Source organism: Myxocyprinus asiaticus, chromosome 30 (assembly GCF_019703515.2).
Source record: "Myxocyprinus asiaticus isolate MX2 ecotype Aquarium Trade chromosome 30, UBuf_Myxa_2, whole genome shotgun sequence".
NCBI classification, from domain to species: Eukaryota; Metazoa; Chordata; class Actinopteri; order Cypriniformes; family Catostomidae; genus Myxocyprinus; species Myxocyprinus asiaticus.
The window spans coordinates 35,927,885-35,945,448 of record NC_059373.1 but is presented as its reverse complement, the minus strand read 5'-3'; the positions used below and the strand labels follow the sequence as shown (position 1 = coordinate 35,945,448).

Below are 17,564 nucleotides of genomic sequence, written 5' to 3'. Positions count from 1 at the left end.
TTGCTTTTAATGGAAGTGAATGGGGCCAATTTTTGGAGAGTTTAAAGTCAGAAATGTGAAGCTTATAATTTTATAAAAGCACTTACATTAATTCTTCTGTTAAAATTAATGTAATATTTGAGCTGTAATGTTGTTTAAATAATCGTATTAAATCATTATTAAATAATTTTAGGGTTTGTGGCGTTGCATCGTCATGGCAATAAAATTGTTAAAATTGGATAGAACAATTAGGTTAGCAAGCAATTTTAGCACACTATTACACAGCTCTCTGGAAGACTCAATTCGGATTGGTCAGTGGCACCATCTAGCGGTCTGATATTGATTCCGTAACAACCGCACATCCACATATCAGACCGCTCATCCGGGTATTGCAAGCCATCTTTCCTGCTTTTCAGATCACAGTGAGATCTCTACAAGTTAGATAATACATAATTACAAATCAAATCAATGTTTCATGTGCATTTATTTATTTATTTGGCAAGTAGTGTTGTATTAGGCTGGATAATGAGCTGTCAGATGTTCATTAAATACAAAATAAACACCAACTGAATTTCAATGAAAACCGGAGGTGGATTTCAGCTCTTCAGCTATTTATTTGTTGACATATTATAACATAATTTTAACGCAAATCAGTATTATATATCCATGTATTTATTTATTTGGTTAGTAGCCATTTAGTAAGCGGTGATGATGTACAGTCAGCCGGTTGTTGTCGCAAAATAAACCCCTTCAAAGTGATACAAGATCCTGATCACCCAGTCTAGGTTTATTTTGCAATAACAACTGGCTTACTGTACATTATCCCTTATCCATAACATATGTATTGTTAACATCTTGTGGCTGTACTTTTGAGTATTTTAACATTCAGAAGTTGGCCCCATTCACTTCACTTCCAAGTGTTTCACTGTAACCTCTCTTTTTTTTTTTTTTTTTTTTTTTTTTTGTGGTAATCAATATTATGCCACAAATGCTTTGAGCTTAACTTGTATTGAACCCGGAATATTGCTTTAAAAAACAGAAACATTTCAGGCATTGGTAGTTTAAAAGATCTGCAGTGATAAGTAGGCCCATGCAGAATAAGCTCACTTTTATCTACTTTATCTGTGCTAATTGTGAGGGAAAATCTGTGGAATGGAGATTTTTACATAGATTTTTTTTTAATATTTTCTGAAGAACAAGTTGTGCTTGCCCATGCAAAACTCACTGCTGCAATGCTAGGGCATTGTGGGTGTTTTTAGCGCATTGCCGAGTGGATGCCATGTGGTTTCTTAATAACTCAAAAGAGCCCCTCCCCAGTTCTCCATGGTATTCTGGTCCCTAGATATGGCTTTGGCACCTCCTTCAGTGTAAGTGTAAGTATGGGATTTTCTTTGGCAAGCAAGCAAAAAGTTAGATGTCTTCGAGTAGTAGTAGCACACTTTTCCTCAACAAGCCACACAATTTGAGGTATCATTTATGTCCAAAGCACAACCTGTGTTGTAAGATTGAGCAATAGTAATAGTGTGATGCCTTAGTGAGCAGCTCTAACTAGCCGAAATGTTTAAAAAAACAAACATGCAAGGATTGGGCAATATGAAGAACTTTATAAATGATGGCCATTAAATTTCTGTGTAGGTCTAATCACAAGATGCCAATAGACTTTATAAGTGAGGCATGTCCTGAAACCTCTGATGTAATCTCTTCATCTCTGTTTTACAGGGGAATCTGGATTGGGGAAGTCAACGCTCATCAACTCTCTGTTCCTGACAGACTTGTATTCTCCAGAGTATCCCGGACCCTCGCACAGAATCAAGAAGACTGTTCAGGTAAGATCAGCTCCACATATGGATGTATTTGTTCCTTACATTACTAAAATTTCACTATAGACGGTTTTAAAGCGTGGTTTGTAGCAGCTGGATCACATATGCTTCAGTTTGCCACAAGTATGGTTGGATCTCTTGCAGAGTCAGCAGTATTCCAGTATTGGCCTGATATCAAACAGTTTATTTAGGCTGCAAGTAAAACTTGTGCTGAAGACCCCTTCGCATTTATCTAATGCAGTGCTACTTTGAGCAGTTTTTTTGTAGTGATAATGTCATCACCACGCAACTGCTACTGCAATAATCACAAACATGTCGTCTAACCATTTTAATAAAGAGCAGGGTTGGAAATGTGTCATTTGGTTCAGATTTTGTTACACCGTTTATACTGCAGTATATCTGTATTTTATGTTTTCATTTTAGTACATTTTAAAGGGATCCTGCTTTGTGGCCTCTGAGCTTTCTAAAATCGAATAGCCCTGATCTGAAGAAAAGGGTTTGTTGTGACTTGACAAACTATGCCTGTTAATACCTGTCAATCAAGCCACAGTCAAAACTAGATTGACAGTTGTCGGGAGTTGCGTCAGACACAGGTATAGCCCAGTATCCCTCATCACAGGCTTTTATGGTATGTGGTTCGTCAGGCACTTTAAATGACATAATTGTAGCACCAGATTTTTCACACAAGCTGCATATTTCTGGTGTTTTTTCAGTCAGCAAGGAACGATCCTGTTCTTTGTGGTTGAGCGTTTCACTTTAATGAGGTAGTTGCTTATCTAAGATGTGATGAATTGGTATGTCCATGTGAAACATTGCACAGTGCACCCACTATGTTATTGTGCAGACTTTTGTGTCATTACTTAAAAGTAGGGCTGCAACTAACGATTATTTTGATAAATGATTAATCTAACGATTATTCGGCGATTATTGCAACGATGAATCATTAGCTCTTAACTGATTATTCAGCTTGTGCCTCGACTTAAAAGGTTGTATTAAATGTGCTTACTATCAATAAAGAGGACAAAATCATCTTTTAAAAATACCTCTAAATGACATTCACTGAATTAAAGGGAAAAATACTTTTTATTAAGTTTAATTCAGTAAAAAATTCACTGCAAAATATCCTATTGTCATCAAGTGTTTTTGTCTTGTTTTCCATTTAAAATGGTCTAAAAAACAAGATAAATTTACTTGAGAAGCAACATAAAAGACATTTAGACTTGCTTTAAGAGAACGTATATTAAATATAAGTGTATTTTGGATACAAGTGTATTTTTTAACTTGGTTATACTTCTGTGAGTGCAGTAAAGACAAAATATACAAGATCTATTCTCTAAAAACAAGTCAAAATATTTTATATGCTGCTTCTCAGGTGAATGCATCTTTTTTTTTTTTCTTAAGGATTTTTAGATATTTTAAAATATTTGTATTTTTAATATTATATTCAACATTCTCGGATAACAATTTTTTCTTCTGCAGTATAGCTGCTAAAGTAAATGTACTATGTTGTAAAGGAGTTTTAGATATTTATATTGAAAAACAAGCCAAAACAAAAACAAATCAAAAACATATTTTGTTGCAGTGTATAATGGGGTGAAGACTACCCTCTCTCACATTCTGTTCTCTTCAATCCATCTTTAACTCACAAAAAAGCAAACTCTCTTGTATTAATAAAGCTGCTTATTGCCAGTTTTCTTCACGATAAGAAATGCACAGTGACATATATTATGATTCAGTAAGTTGCGAGCCATCACGTTATAATTTAGCTGCATTAAGCGTGTGTGCTCGTGGGATGAGCGTCCCCGCGACAGTGTGCAGTTTCAATCTCTCCCCCTTAGATCAGGACACTTCACGCAACTCATAGAAGAGGCGCTGACCGCACTGAGAAATGCCAGTTTCGGAGTTTGTAGTTATTTACATGACCTGCTTCCTTATTATTTGAAGTTTAATAAAGCTGTAACGCATTAAATATAACTGCATTGAAGATGTAATGCCGGGGTGTTTCCTTTAAAGACTCTCGACACGTTTTGCTTAAACCAAGTGGCACCTCCAGCTCCACTTATTCCACAACAAGATTGCTTCTGTATTTACTTATTTGCTATTTTTGTATAATTCCCTCATACTTTGCGATTTACATCACCTGAAGCTGTGAAAGTTTAGAGTGCATCTGGACTCTGAGCTTTGTAATTCTTCCTCTCCTCAGTCAGGCACGAGTTGAAGTGCTGCTCTCACGCATCATTATTAGAGTTTAATGTGATCTCATGTTACGTTAAATGAGATCAAATGACTATTCGACAATGGAAATTTTTGTCGACTATTTTTTTTTTTTTTATTGTCGACGTTATCGATAATGTCGACTAATCATTTCAGCCCTACTTAAGAGGAAGATCTGCGTGCACAAGATAAAGGCCTGTTCATACCAAGTCCATCGATGCTCAACTTTTTTTTTTTGTGGACCAAAACTATTCAGATCCCATACTTAAGTTTCATCATTCTCTGGAAAAAAGTTAAAGATACCTGAATTGCTTGGCACCAGAGCAGTTGCAATAATTGACCTAAAATAAAATAAAAAATGTTTTGTATCATTCCAATATGATATTTCAGCATTCAAAGAGACCCGTTTTTTAATTTTACAGATTCGTGCTTGTTTTTTATGTGACTTTGTGAGAATAGGATTTAATTCTTTCCAGGATCCTGGGAAGATGAGAAGGGGATGTCATGAATTACTGCAAATGGATTTACAAATCCATCTCAATGTGGGCAAAAAAAAAAAAAAAAAAAAAAAAAAACCCTGCTGCACAGTTTAAACTTTATAGCTAGACTTGTAGCAGTTTATGTTCTTAACACTCTTGACCATAAAAATGTTTCCATTGAGCTCACTAAGGGCACTTTACTTTTGTAGATGCAAGTAATGTGTTTGCTGTAATGTTTGTCAGATTTTGTCTTATGTCATCTGAAGGGTTAGATTTGTGTGTGGGTTAATCATGATTTCCATTGATAAGTCCAGGTTTCCATTTAGGGGCGTTCACACATACAACAATTTAAGTGCTGCAAGTTTCAGTGTTTTTGCACTGTTGCTTGCTAGTCTGCTTGACTGCTGTATCCTGAGTCCTAGCTTAACCCATTAAAGATGCTGTGAACTGACCTCAAGAGAGCCGTTCACACCAGACATCTTAAGAATATGGCTGAGCTGAAGCAATTTTGTAAGGAACAATGGTCCAAAATTCCTTCTGAACATTGTGTAGGTCTATCCGCAGCTACCAGGAGCTGGAAAATGCTGCCTTCAGAGGCTGTTCTGAGACCAGTTTCCTTAAGAGTGCCATTCATTCAAAAACGCTGTTTGTTTAGCTGTTAACTGATTAGGCAGCAAGTCAACTACCTACATTTTCAAATGCAACCTTTATGTGAGTTCCCCTTCATACAGCCACACATATGACAAGATAATGAGTGCATAACATGTCTGTGAGTTTATAGGCTCTGATGAAATACCTTTCAAATAATCATTGCTGTCAGATGGGACTGATCTTATCTCAACTAGTCTCTGTTCTGTCCTGCACAGTAACAAAGAATGTGCATATGCCTGTCTTAGATGGTTTTGGGAAGTGAGTCAGAGAGTCACTATGTTACACAGTGATTTGTGTTTGTGGAGGAGGAAGAGAGAGCTTAATCACATTTAGGATTGTGTTTGTGTCATTCTCATCGGAGTAAACTGACCAGCATTTGGGTGGGAGTGGGTGGCAGAGTGGAAGTGTGTATTTAGACTGTGTGTGTGGGAGAGCTGTGATTATGATATGGAGAATGGCACACACTAACCACCTACTCTGTGGTCTGGCTCCCGTGCCCTGACTATTTCAGGTCTGTGTGTGTGTTCTTGTTTGGGAATGCTCATTCAGAGTAATTATGTTGTTGATGTAAGCCATTTGACAGTCTTTGCAGCCCCTCTAACTGGATATATGTGTGTGATTGAGATGTGAATACATTATGACAGGATGAGAGAAGTGTGTGTGTGTGTGTGTGTGTGTGTGTGTGTGTGTGTGTGTGTGTGTGTGTGTGTGTTACACTCCCTCAAAACAACAATTTGTCAGTTTGTATTAAAACTCAAGTGGTATGTCAGTACTGCTAATGTCAGATTCTCCAGTGAATGAATGTGTCTAGGGGTGTGCTCAAACATCTCCCAAGCTCCCAATGTTTTGAATCAGTATATCTTGAACATGAATTTGGGCAATGGCAAGAGTATTCATCTACTAAGCATTGGGACACTTATGACTTAATCAACTGTGACATGATTACGAGCTCACACATCAAAACACAGCTGGTATAAAAAGAGCCATGTCATGAGGAATCACATTTTCTTTGATACTGTATTTTGATATATAAATGTCATTGTACTGTAAAAATATACTGTAAGTTTCATAATTCAAAAATTCTTCTCCAGCCCAAAAAGAGCATTTATTGTTTCCACCCTGCAAAAACTACTGGTTTTGAAATCTCCCCCCTTGTGAAGATAGAAACGTGCCAAAACTCCACATCTTAATCTTTTCATTGGTTAAAAGCAAACTACAGTAACAATAGTGCAACTTCCAGTGTTGGCGTCCCTCAACCGCTCTCTTTCTGAATTCACTGCGATGATTATGAATGTTGTGGAGGTGGAGTCATTTGAATAGCCCCACCTCCACAACATTCAGTGGTATTTTATAAAAAAATAAATTAAATGAATAAATATGTCATTTTTATTTAAATTGAACAAATGAAGAATTTGTTTGATGAATGACATCTATTGCATAGTCCTTGAAAAACAAATTAAAATGTGCTTAAAGTCTTGAATTTCACTTTGAAGCATCTGTACGAACCGAGTATGAAACGATGCAGTGTTAGAATGTTTCAGAAAGTTGTTCAGCAACAGACAACCAATCATAGAAAACCTCAGTACCTACCTCATTAAATATTAATGTGCTTTCTACAGTCACATACTTTCATGCGCTGTTTATGTTCTCCATCTGAGGGAAACTGGTAAAGTGTCCAACAGTGGTGGCAAACGAGATAACTGCCGTAATAAAGAGTATTCCATGTTTTTGTGGTGTAGATCAGAAGATGAAAGACGAACAAATTTGATTTGCTTGGCAACATTTCCAGAGAAGAGCAGGGCAGCTCCATTGAGGGGTTCGTGTCCGTTGCGAGCTGCATTCGTCCAGTCGTTGTTATCGATGCTCCAAATAAGAAAGTTAACCCCGGTTTACTAATGTACAGAGTGAAACATCAGAACATGAATACCCAGGATTAATCATTAATCCAGGGTAAGGTATGAACAATGTGAAACATGAAACTGGATAATCCAGGATTTGGTTTACGCGGGGTTTAGAATAATCCGGTTAATGATTTCAAGTGTGAAAAGCCCTATTGAGATATACTGCTATCAATGAGGTGAGAGCTTTTAGTGAATTTTGTAAATCACTTGCAAGTTTTTATTCTTTCATTTTTGGAAATACAGTTCCATGTGTAATGGTGGGAGGGCATTTGCTCTTCAAAGAAGTTAGCCAATCAGAACAGTGGGTGTGTCTTATAGCTGTACTATGGGTTAAACAAAGCATTTTAGACAGAGGACTAAACACAGGGTAGAAAAGGTCATGTAATACTACATTATGACTGTTTTTTTTTTGTGCAAGAAAACTTTACTAAAATAATAAGTGGACCTCAAGGAAGAAAAAAAAAAAATCTATGACATGACCCCTTTAATCAACATCATTGCTTTATAAATGACACTGTCATGCATTTTCGTTGTAGATATTCAAACGTACAGTGTTTGTATGAAAAATAAATGACAAAGAAATAAAAATACAAAGAAAAATATACTTCTACAGCTCTAATATTTAAAAAATTGTTCCCCTTTCATGGTCATTATGGATGAAGGACATTACAAACAACACCTCTTTTAAAGAGTTTTACCCTTGTGCTTGTATTCTAACAGCTTGAGAGACTTCAGAAGACCTGACAACATTTCCAGTAAGGGAACATAGTGAGCAATGATGCAACCTCTATTTTAACAGTGCATTCTAGGGAATTGTTAGGGAGCAAATGTTTAAGACAGCCCTAGAAATGGCTGACTCCTTAATCAGTGCCCTGACTACTGAACTAGGGAGCTGATTGAGACGCACCCTAGGTTTATTTGAAATGGTTGTGTACTGCATACAGCGCACTATATACTGTATTCTGGCTGTTAATTATGAGTAATAGTAGGCCCTATGAAACGGCATGCATTATGCAACAATAAACTTTAAGTAGTAGTATGCTACTCTGTTGCATGATCTCATCACATCACGTTTAACATTTAATCCAATTATCTGCGGTTACATTTTTGATACTGTTTTGTGGTAAACTGTCTTACTCTTGGCAGTCCAACCAAATAATGATTTAAGACCAAAAAAATCATGGTTAATATTACTTTTTGTTCCTCCTTGCACAATGTGTCGTGGGTTAAAGTATCCGGTATACTGCACATTTTGACAAATGTAGTAGGTCATCCAGGTATTGAAAATTCACATACTATGCACAGTATACAAACTAAATACTGCATAAATGACTGTTCCATACATAGCCAATAAATGAAATCTGAAATGTTGTGGAAAAGACAGGATTAAAAGAGATGCTCAATGAGGCATCTGACACCAAGGAACTAGCACCACATGTGATTTAAATATTCTGTTTGTGCAAGAACAGTTCCCAAAACACCACAAAGCAAGTGAGCAGTGACCCCACAATGTATTTGCACACTTAAACCACAATTATAAGTGTTTGAATGTCATTGCATTAGTAGACCTATAAAAGACCCAACCATGTGGCATTTATTTTAAAGAACACATTTGTTCAAGCCAAACATTTCACAAAAGCACATTTGCTAGGTTTAGATGATAAAACAGTAGATAAACTGTTCAGTTGTGTATTTGTACACTTTGTTTGTCAAGGGTTAGTGGAACATGTCCTCAGTTAATGTGCTGAACTCCACCTGTGGTTCCTCTGAACCTAATGAGAACCGACTTTATACATCCACTAAAAATCACCTTGACACCACTTTTGCTTTTTTAATTGCAAAAATGGCTCAGGAGAGTGATGTTATTTGTAAGAAAAAACTCTAGCATAATTCATTTGCAGAAACCACAAGTCTTTATCTAATGCAGTTTCAAACATTTGGGTGGCTAAGGTGTCCAAATACATTTGTGGGGCCACTGTAGCTATAGAAATATCACGCCTGCACACAACTCTGTGTGAGAATTACATATCAGAGTGTGTGCGTGCGTGCGTGTGTGCGTGTGTGCGTGCGTGCGTGCGTGCGTGCGTGCGTGTGCGTGCGTGCGTGCGTGTGCGTGCGTGCGCGTGTGCGTGCGCCCACAGTGGTTAGATATATGAGAGTGTGGAAAGATAAGGATTTGGCAGAGCAGTGATGTGTCCAGATTCTCTTACCTGCAGACATGTGAAACGTATTTATGCCCTCTCAGATATCAGACTCTCATAGAGAAAGCAGAAAGTCTTTTTCATTTGAGAATTGTATGGATCATTTAAAACTGACTTCATCACTAAATGACAACACAACTGCTCTTTCTTGTGAAACTTTTGTTTATTGTGACTTTTGTGCTTCTTGGCAATGGCACTGTTCTATGATAGGTTGTCTTCATGCCAAGCATTTGATCATAAGATTAAAGTCGACAAAAAAATCAAAATTGCTTCAATTTAGAACACTTGATTATCTAATTAATATAACAAAAGACAAATATTGTAAATATATTGTCAGTGATGACAGGTGTCGATATAGCAAATGCCCACGAGATGTCAGTGATCGTTTTTTATTTCGCCTCTAGATGCTACTGATATACTGTAAAACTAAGCTGCTCTAACTGTAGGATCCTCCATCTTCGAACACGCATGAATAAAACAAATATTGGCAACTGTCGGCATTTGTTTTTTGCCGATAATCAATAGTTCCAAAAGGTAACTATATGTACCGATTAATTGGTAAAACCGATATATCGGTCTACCTGAAGTTGCTATGCGGTTGAGAGGGTGTTAAGGATGTTCAAAGTCAAACAAACCAAGTCCAATGATATTCTGGTTCCAAGAAATGCTTCAGTTCCCTCTTTCATTTTTAAGTCCATGGGATTTTTTCCATCCGTTTTATCATCTGCCAGAACAAAGTCATTAGTCTGATCTCTTAAGGGCTTTTCACAGTGCACTTAACCCCGGGTTATCTTCATTCTAAACCCCGCTTTTAACCCAGAGTAAAGCCACGTTTCACACTTGTAATTTTGAAAGGGGGTTAGCACCGCTTTTTACCCGGGGTTATAAAAACTTGCTCAGGAGAGGGTTAGCCCCGCATTTGCGGAGTTAACCTTGTATTGCGGTGCCAATAAAAGGATGCAGTGTTAGAATGTTTAAGAAAATTGTACAGCAACAGACAACCAACCATATAAAGTCTCAGTACTTACCTCATTAAATATTCATCGCTGAAACTTTCACGCCCTGTTTATGTTCTCCGTCTGAGGGAAACCGGTAACGTTTCGAACAGTGGTGGCAAATGTGATAACTGAAGAGACAGTTAGCCATATGATGATGAGACAGTATTCCATTTCAGAAGACGAAAGACAAACAAATTTGATTTGCTTGGCAACTTTTCCACAGAAGAGCAGAGCAGCTCCATTAACAGGTTGCGTGTCCGTGGTGAGCTGTATTTGTCCAATCATTGTTACTGACACTGCAAATAAGAACGTTAACCCGGGTTTACGAATGTACTGTGTTAAACATCGGAACATGAATACCCAGGATTAATTATTAATCCAGGGTATAATATGAACAGTGTGAAACATAAAACAGGAAAACCCAGGATTCCGTTTACCCGGGGATTAAAATAACCCGGGGTTAATGATTTCAAGTGTGAAAGCCCTTTAGTAAAGTTATAGCACACTTCTCCTCAAAAAAACTACACAATCTAAGGTATCTTTCATGTCTGAAGCACAAACAGTGTGGGATGGGTTACATACCCAAGTATAATACTTGGTTAGAGGTTTGTTTAAGTGCAGTGCAGGGGTGTCAAACTCAATTTCAGCCTGGGCCACATGAGCGTTATGTGTGCCTTCAAAGGGCCGGTTGAAAATGTGGCACCAGAACCAGATTTGGTAGCACCCATGCAATTACCAATAATATTGCATATTTTGTGCATTAAAATTCACATTTGACAGTAAGCATTGATTTTGAATTTGGGATGCAGATGTAAATGAAGATATTAACAGTAGCATCTTTGAAAAAACTAACTCCTAATTCATATAGGGCTAAATTGAAATATTCTGACAGTACGACAAATGTGGGTCACCTTTACAGATTTCTTTCATCAGGTTCCTACTTATTAAAGTGCAGTCATCTTGGAATTTCTGAAGGCAAACAAAACCAGTTACATTTTACTACAATCAGAGAGCATTAAAGGAGAACAGATTTCACACAGAAGGAAAACTCACTGCTTTGTCCATAATAATGATGAAAATGTATAATATTTCTTCCATCATATCCATAGTTTTAACAATGGTATTACTAATAAGATTATGGGGACCACATGTAGACTGTGTAAAACCATACATTACTTTTTATTACCATAGTTAGTGACTATGATTTCTGTATAACAAACTATGGCATTTTTGTAATGGGAAAACAGTAGTCTAAAAACCACAGTTAATACTGTTAGTGTTACTACAGTAAATCCATGGTAAATGTTTGAAAGGTTTGTAATGTGTGGATTGAAAAGCCTTCCAATTTATGTCTGCATGACCTTGTTTTCACGCTTAAATAAGGTTAGGATGACTGGGGAATGCTCAGTATTCACAAGAAAAGCACTAACTGATTGGTCTGTCACATGTTCTGTTCACTTGCCATCCTACGTTTCTGAAATTAGCTCGCTGGCCAGATTCGGAGTTTGAGTTTGACGCCTGACACCTGTGCCTCAGTGCATCAGGTGAGGACAGCCATACCAGCTGCTGACAGCCAGAAACTGTCTGTGAGCTGAACATGCAGCAAATCCTAAACAAATCACTGTCTATGTGATAAAGTGATAGACCAATCAAAACCACTAGATTGTAACTTGGTTTTGTTTCCCACCCTACTGCAAAGTCTAGTTATGAATGGAATTTGCAAGGAATTTTAGACAGTTATAAAGTCAATATGTTCCAAGAAATGATCGTTACAGAATGACAGCACGGTTGCATAGTGATTAAACTGTTGTGATCATATTGTGATCATGATGTCATTAATGTGGAATTGTTTAGTAAGACGAGATAAGGGCTTGTCTTACTAATGTCTTGTCCCCCATTACTTTGGCTACATTACTTAACAGTCTGAATCTCACAGACTGTTTTTTTTTTTGCTTTGCACTTGTTGTCCCAGAGCAATGTTAAAGCAACTGCCTGAAACAACAGTGTCTTGAAATGGATATAAAACAACTGGAGCTATCACAATCATGCCACATTAATCCAGCATAAACACTATGATAATTGCATAAATGTATGGAAGAATGACAAGCCAAACTAGTTCAAACTAGTTTAACTAGCTTATTGTATTGTATTTTGCCTTCAATAAACAGGTGTTGCACACCAGAGCAGTGCTTTGTGTATAGTTATTAATAGGGGGGGTTATATTGCTTAGTTTGACTTGTTAAAGGAATATTCGGGGTTCAATACATGTTAATCTCAATCGACAGCATTTGTGGCATAATGTTGAGTACAACAAAAATTAATTTCAACTCGTCCCTCCTTTTCTTTAAAAAGGTAAAAACCGAGGTTGCAGTGAGGCACTTACAATGTTAATGAATGTGGCCAATTTTTGGAGGGTTTAAAAGCAGAAATTTCAAGCTTATAATTTTGTTAAAGCACTTAAATTAATTCTTCTGTTAAAACTCATGTATTATTTGAGCTGTAAAGTTGTTTAAATCATCGTTTTAACAGTCGTTTTAGGGTTTGTTGACATTACATCATGGTAACGAAGTTGTAAAATCAGCTATAACTTTACACAGAAAAGATTATTAAGTGATTTTATCACACTAAAATCATGTTTACATTCATATTGTTTATACTGTATCTTGTGGCTATACTTTTGAAACAGTGAGTATTTTACTGTTCAATGATTGGCCCCCATTCACTTCCATTGTAAGTGCCTCAGTGTAACCCAGATTTGAGGAATGAGTCAAAATTTATTTTTGTTGTAATCAATATTATACCACAAATGCTGGCAACTGAGCTTAACTTGTATTGAACCCAGAACATTCCTTTAAGAAATGGCGTGGTAATAGACTGGGATGTTTACTGTAAAACTTCACTGAATTTGTTACTTCTTTTTTTGAAGAATATTTATAAAGAGAACTTCACAGAGAGTCAAACCAGCTGCTGAGTTTTTCTGAGTGTTATTTCAGACTAGCAGGTCTATAGACGGGCAGCTTTCTGAGGTAAAATCACTTGACCGATATATCGCTGATAAATTTTCCCATTTGGCCGTTTTGTTTCTTGAGGGTGCTGAGAATTGACGCATTTGAGCTCATAATGTTAAAGTGCTCGACTGTTTCATTCTCGCTCTCTTTACCTGTAATGTGGGACTTCCTATCTACATCCACTGACCGTTGGCTGCAGTTAGGGGGTTCTAATTTTTCCCATTCATTTGAATAGAAGTGGCCCATCTCTGCTGAATAGTCACTGGTGCAACTTCAAAGTAAAAGCACTTCCCGTGTGCTATGAGTAAATGTCATATTCAATATTCACTGTATGTGCAATTGGTTTGATTCTGTGTTTTTTGAGAAAATGTGATTGTTAATGTGCACATGCCATCTATGGTTGCTGGACTACTGTGTGTACTGTTATTTCCTTCTTCCTAATACATTAACAATTTCTTCATGCAGAAATAAATTACTACAATCTGATGACTAAACAGAAATCTGAAGAAACTGCTATCTACCATTTAAAATACAATATAATTTTTTTTAATTCTTTTTTACAAAGTTAAAGTTTTGTGTGAAACTGAGTAAATATAGTGCAATTTTATGTTTATGTTATTTACTATATTAAATTGTGTGATATATTGGCATTGTATCGGCCTATCGGCCACCCTGCTCTCTGGATATCGGCATCGGCCATTAAGAAACCCATATCGGTCGACCACTAAAAATCACACACAGGAAGTGTTATGAGGAAGTACCACTGACTGTGCTAGTCTTGCGGTTTCTTGGCAAAGGCAGGTTATGACATGGCAAGGTGAATATTGCCCCCATGCAGTTATGATAGATGTACCTTTTCTAAATATTCTCATGTGAATGAACAGTTGAAGTCTTAACAAATGGATAATTAAAACTTTGAATAGGCATCACACTTTCTCAGTCTGAGCGTAACACAGTGTCAAGCCCAGCCAATTATTTATCATTTGTTGCCTGCAGCATGTGTCTTGACTCATCTGTATGTGGAAGGGCTGGAGTCTGAAGAGAAAACGCTATCTTTCTGGTTTCTCAGCACAGCTGGATAACAGCGGAGCTCCAGCATGTACATGTCACTGCATGTTCTGTCAGCTTTTCCATATCATTCTGAAGCACACATTCTTATTTTCCAAAACCTGGATCATCAACACTTCTATTGCCTCTTTTCTACCGAGTGCCAGTGGCCATTGTGGAACTGTTCCACACTTCCCTGCACCAAGTAGAGTTGGGAACCAAGAACAGGTTCTTATTTTGAACCGGTTCCAATTTTTGAAAGCATACTGGAATCGTTTGACTTTTGGTTTTGTTAAAGATTCTTGAACATGCATTTTTTTCCACAGATGTGGATGGAATACTGTACTAAAATGATTTGACAGTGTTTTTGCTGCTCTCTTTAGAGCCAGCGCTGCCCCTGTACTGAATCTATAGCGCAAAATGCACACCACGAAAGGTGTAGTCCGATTTCCGAACAATTGAACCTTATGAGCCAATTCTTTTGAATCTTCAGCACGAAACACAGCGTGACTGTTATTCAGTAGACCGAATGGCGAACGGATGACTCTTATGAGCCAGCTTTTTCGAATCTACAGCGCGAACCATGCAGCGCTACCAATGTAGTCCGATCCACAATTGACTCTTATGAACCAGCTGTTTTCCTTAAATCAGAAACATACAGCGTGACCAGTTTAGTGCAGTTCCCGAACGAATTACTCTTATGAGCCAGTTATTTTTAGTGAATCAAAATACTTAAGTAGGTGCATTAATTTAATTAATTTCACTGATCTGGAAGTTATGAGATTATTCGTTCCTATATGTGTCATGTTATATAAATTAATTATGGTAATAGTTATAAATTACAGTTGTATCAAAAGCGACTTACAATGGCATAAAGACACTGAATAAAATTACTTACATTTTAAAACTTTTCAAAGCTTGTAAACAAAGCTTTGTGTCTGTTTGCAGTAGTAGCATCAGTCAGTTACATCATCAATCGGCTCTCAAGTCAGTGGACATGTTGGCCACATCTGAAAGAGGTTTGCAGTTCCCTCCGCAGTGCACCGGCTCCGGCATGTGAACCAGCACTGCTGTGGCAGAAAAGGGGTTCTGCAAGTTACCAAAGTAATGTATGTTGTCTGCAGTGTGGACGAAACTCTCACAGTGTTACCTGCCATACCGCAAATGGGACAGAGTGCATTTATAGTGAGCCCCTTTGAAGTGAGTAATGTTGGCAGATATTATTTAGCGGAATTAGATTGTTCTCAGGGAAGTGAACCCTTTTTTTGAAATGATGTGCAGAAGCTGGTTACGACTAAATTCACAACCACGGCTTCCCATTTGATGCTTACAAACAGTGCCCAGGGAAATTGGCAGTGTGTTGCACGGCATTATATCATGGTACAGAAGGATGTCTTGAATGTCTTTCAAAGATTTGATGCCATAAAATTCACAAACTTGGTCAAATCAAGCAACATGTTTATTTGCTCACTGAAGCAGCCTGCTAACATATTTAAACATATGACTTTTGCAAGTTGCGTACACTGTCAGAATAAATGTTAAAATAAAAATTCATTTTTTTGTTGTGGTACAGCAGTTTGTCACTGGGGCAGTACCCTCAAAGTTAAACCTACTGTGCCTTCTTTACACCTTAAAGAGAGAGTTCACACAAAATGCCATCCCAGATGTGTTTGACATTCTTTCTTCTGCTGAGCAAAAAAGGAAGATTTTAAGAAGAATAATTCAGCTCTGTAGGTCCATACAATGCAAGTGAATGGGGGTCAGACCTTTGAAGCTCCAAAAAGCACATAAAGGCATAAAGGGGGCCAGCTGAATATGTTTTGTACTGGCCCCAAGAATTTCTAACTTTAGCCCTGGTAAAATGTAATATTCACTGTAGCAATATTAATAATAATAATGTAATAATAATAATAATAATAATAATAAAAATAATGCAATATATCACAAGCAGGAATACTGTTTGCAAAAAAATGCAGTGGTAGGTTGAAAAATGATTGTCTATTTACACTTGTTAAAAGTTTTAAGAATGAATTTGATTAGACACCATTTTTATGATGAAATTAAATTAAACTTTAAAACATGGAATTCTGGAAATATTATAATAAAAAAAAAAAAAAGGAAAACAGGATTTGAGGGAAAAATAAAACCGATTTCATTAGGGCCCTACCTAAAAACACTTAAGCAATGCATATTTAATTGAGAAACACTTGAAGGAAACATTTATTTGTATTTATTATTTACATTGTAATGTAACTTTAAATAGGCTAAAGGAGTGTGTTCAATAGCACATTACAATATTAGCATATTTTTGCTAATAATTTCAGTTATATCGGTACCAGCTACTGAAATTCTGGTATCGTGACACTTTTACCTCCTACTGAGCTGTTGTGTAAATTTGACTTATTTGTTCTATTCCTTTGCTTTATCACTACCTTTTTTCTTTCTCCTCTCTATGCACAAAGAATGCGAACATGCACATGTATAGGAGGGCTGTGTGAAAGTAGATTTATAGTAGAAAAGTATTTATATATTGATCTGTTTCTCAACCACACCTATTGAATCACTTCTGAACACATGGATTGAACAACTGTAGTTGGATGCATAACTTTTATGCTGCTTTTCATGTGCTTTTTGGAGCTTCAAAGTTTTGGCCACTGTTCACTTGCATTGTATGGAGTTACATTGCTGAGATATTCTTCTAAAAACCTTTGTTTGTATTCAGCAGAAGAAAGTCTATCCCTTTTAAGGTATTAATAAGTACCCTTTAGACACAGATAAGACACGAGGTACTAATGTGTATCTTTTGGGCACAGACTGTACAAATACATTTCGATGACATGTAAAGGGTACAGTGGGTGTGCCTTTGATGGTACTGCCCCTGTGTCAAGCTGTTGTAGCTGTTGTACCCCTAAAAGTAACATTTTTGCACATTTTCTCTGACAGTGTTGCAGCTTGCCAGTCAGATCGGTATTGGCTATTTGCTCCAGCTCCTGCTATTTTATATGCAGTATGCATCAGACAGTCTGTAAACAGTCCGTGGGTGGTCCATGTGAGATTAACAACCTCATAACCTTTTATTTACCATGTGTTTGACAGCACATCCATGGCAATGCGCTCATGTTCAGCTCGATATTTGGTAAAAGCCAGTTAAACATTGTTCACATTGTACAGTCTTTGTTGCAACTGACCTACTATTAGGGGATAATGGCTAAGTTTTCAAATACTTGCTCTAGCAATAAAATTTGTTGCACTCATAAGTGTTTGCT

The 17,564-nt window shown here is 37.0% G+C and overlaps 1 protein-coding gene across 2 annotated transcripts in view; it reads left to right on the top strand.

Moving 5' to 3' along the window:
- The window catches only part of LOC127420729 (septin-7), a 77,389-nt gene that overhangs the window by 28,300 nt on the left and 31,525 nt on the right, over window positions 1–17,564 (top strand). For both annotated transcript variants that reach the window (XM_051663239.1, XM_051663238.1), the window contains exon 3: window positions 1,699–1,805. In XM_051663239.1, the coding sequence (XP_051519199.1) occupies window positions 1,699–1,805 (107 nt within the window). The remainder of the gene's footprint in view (window positions 1–1,698; window positions 1,806–17,564) is intronic.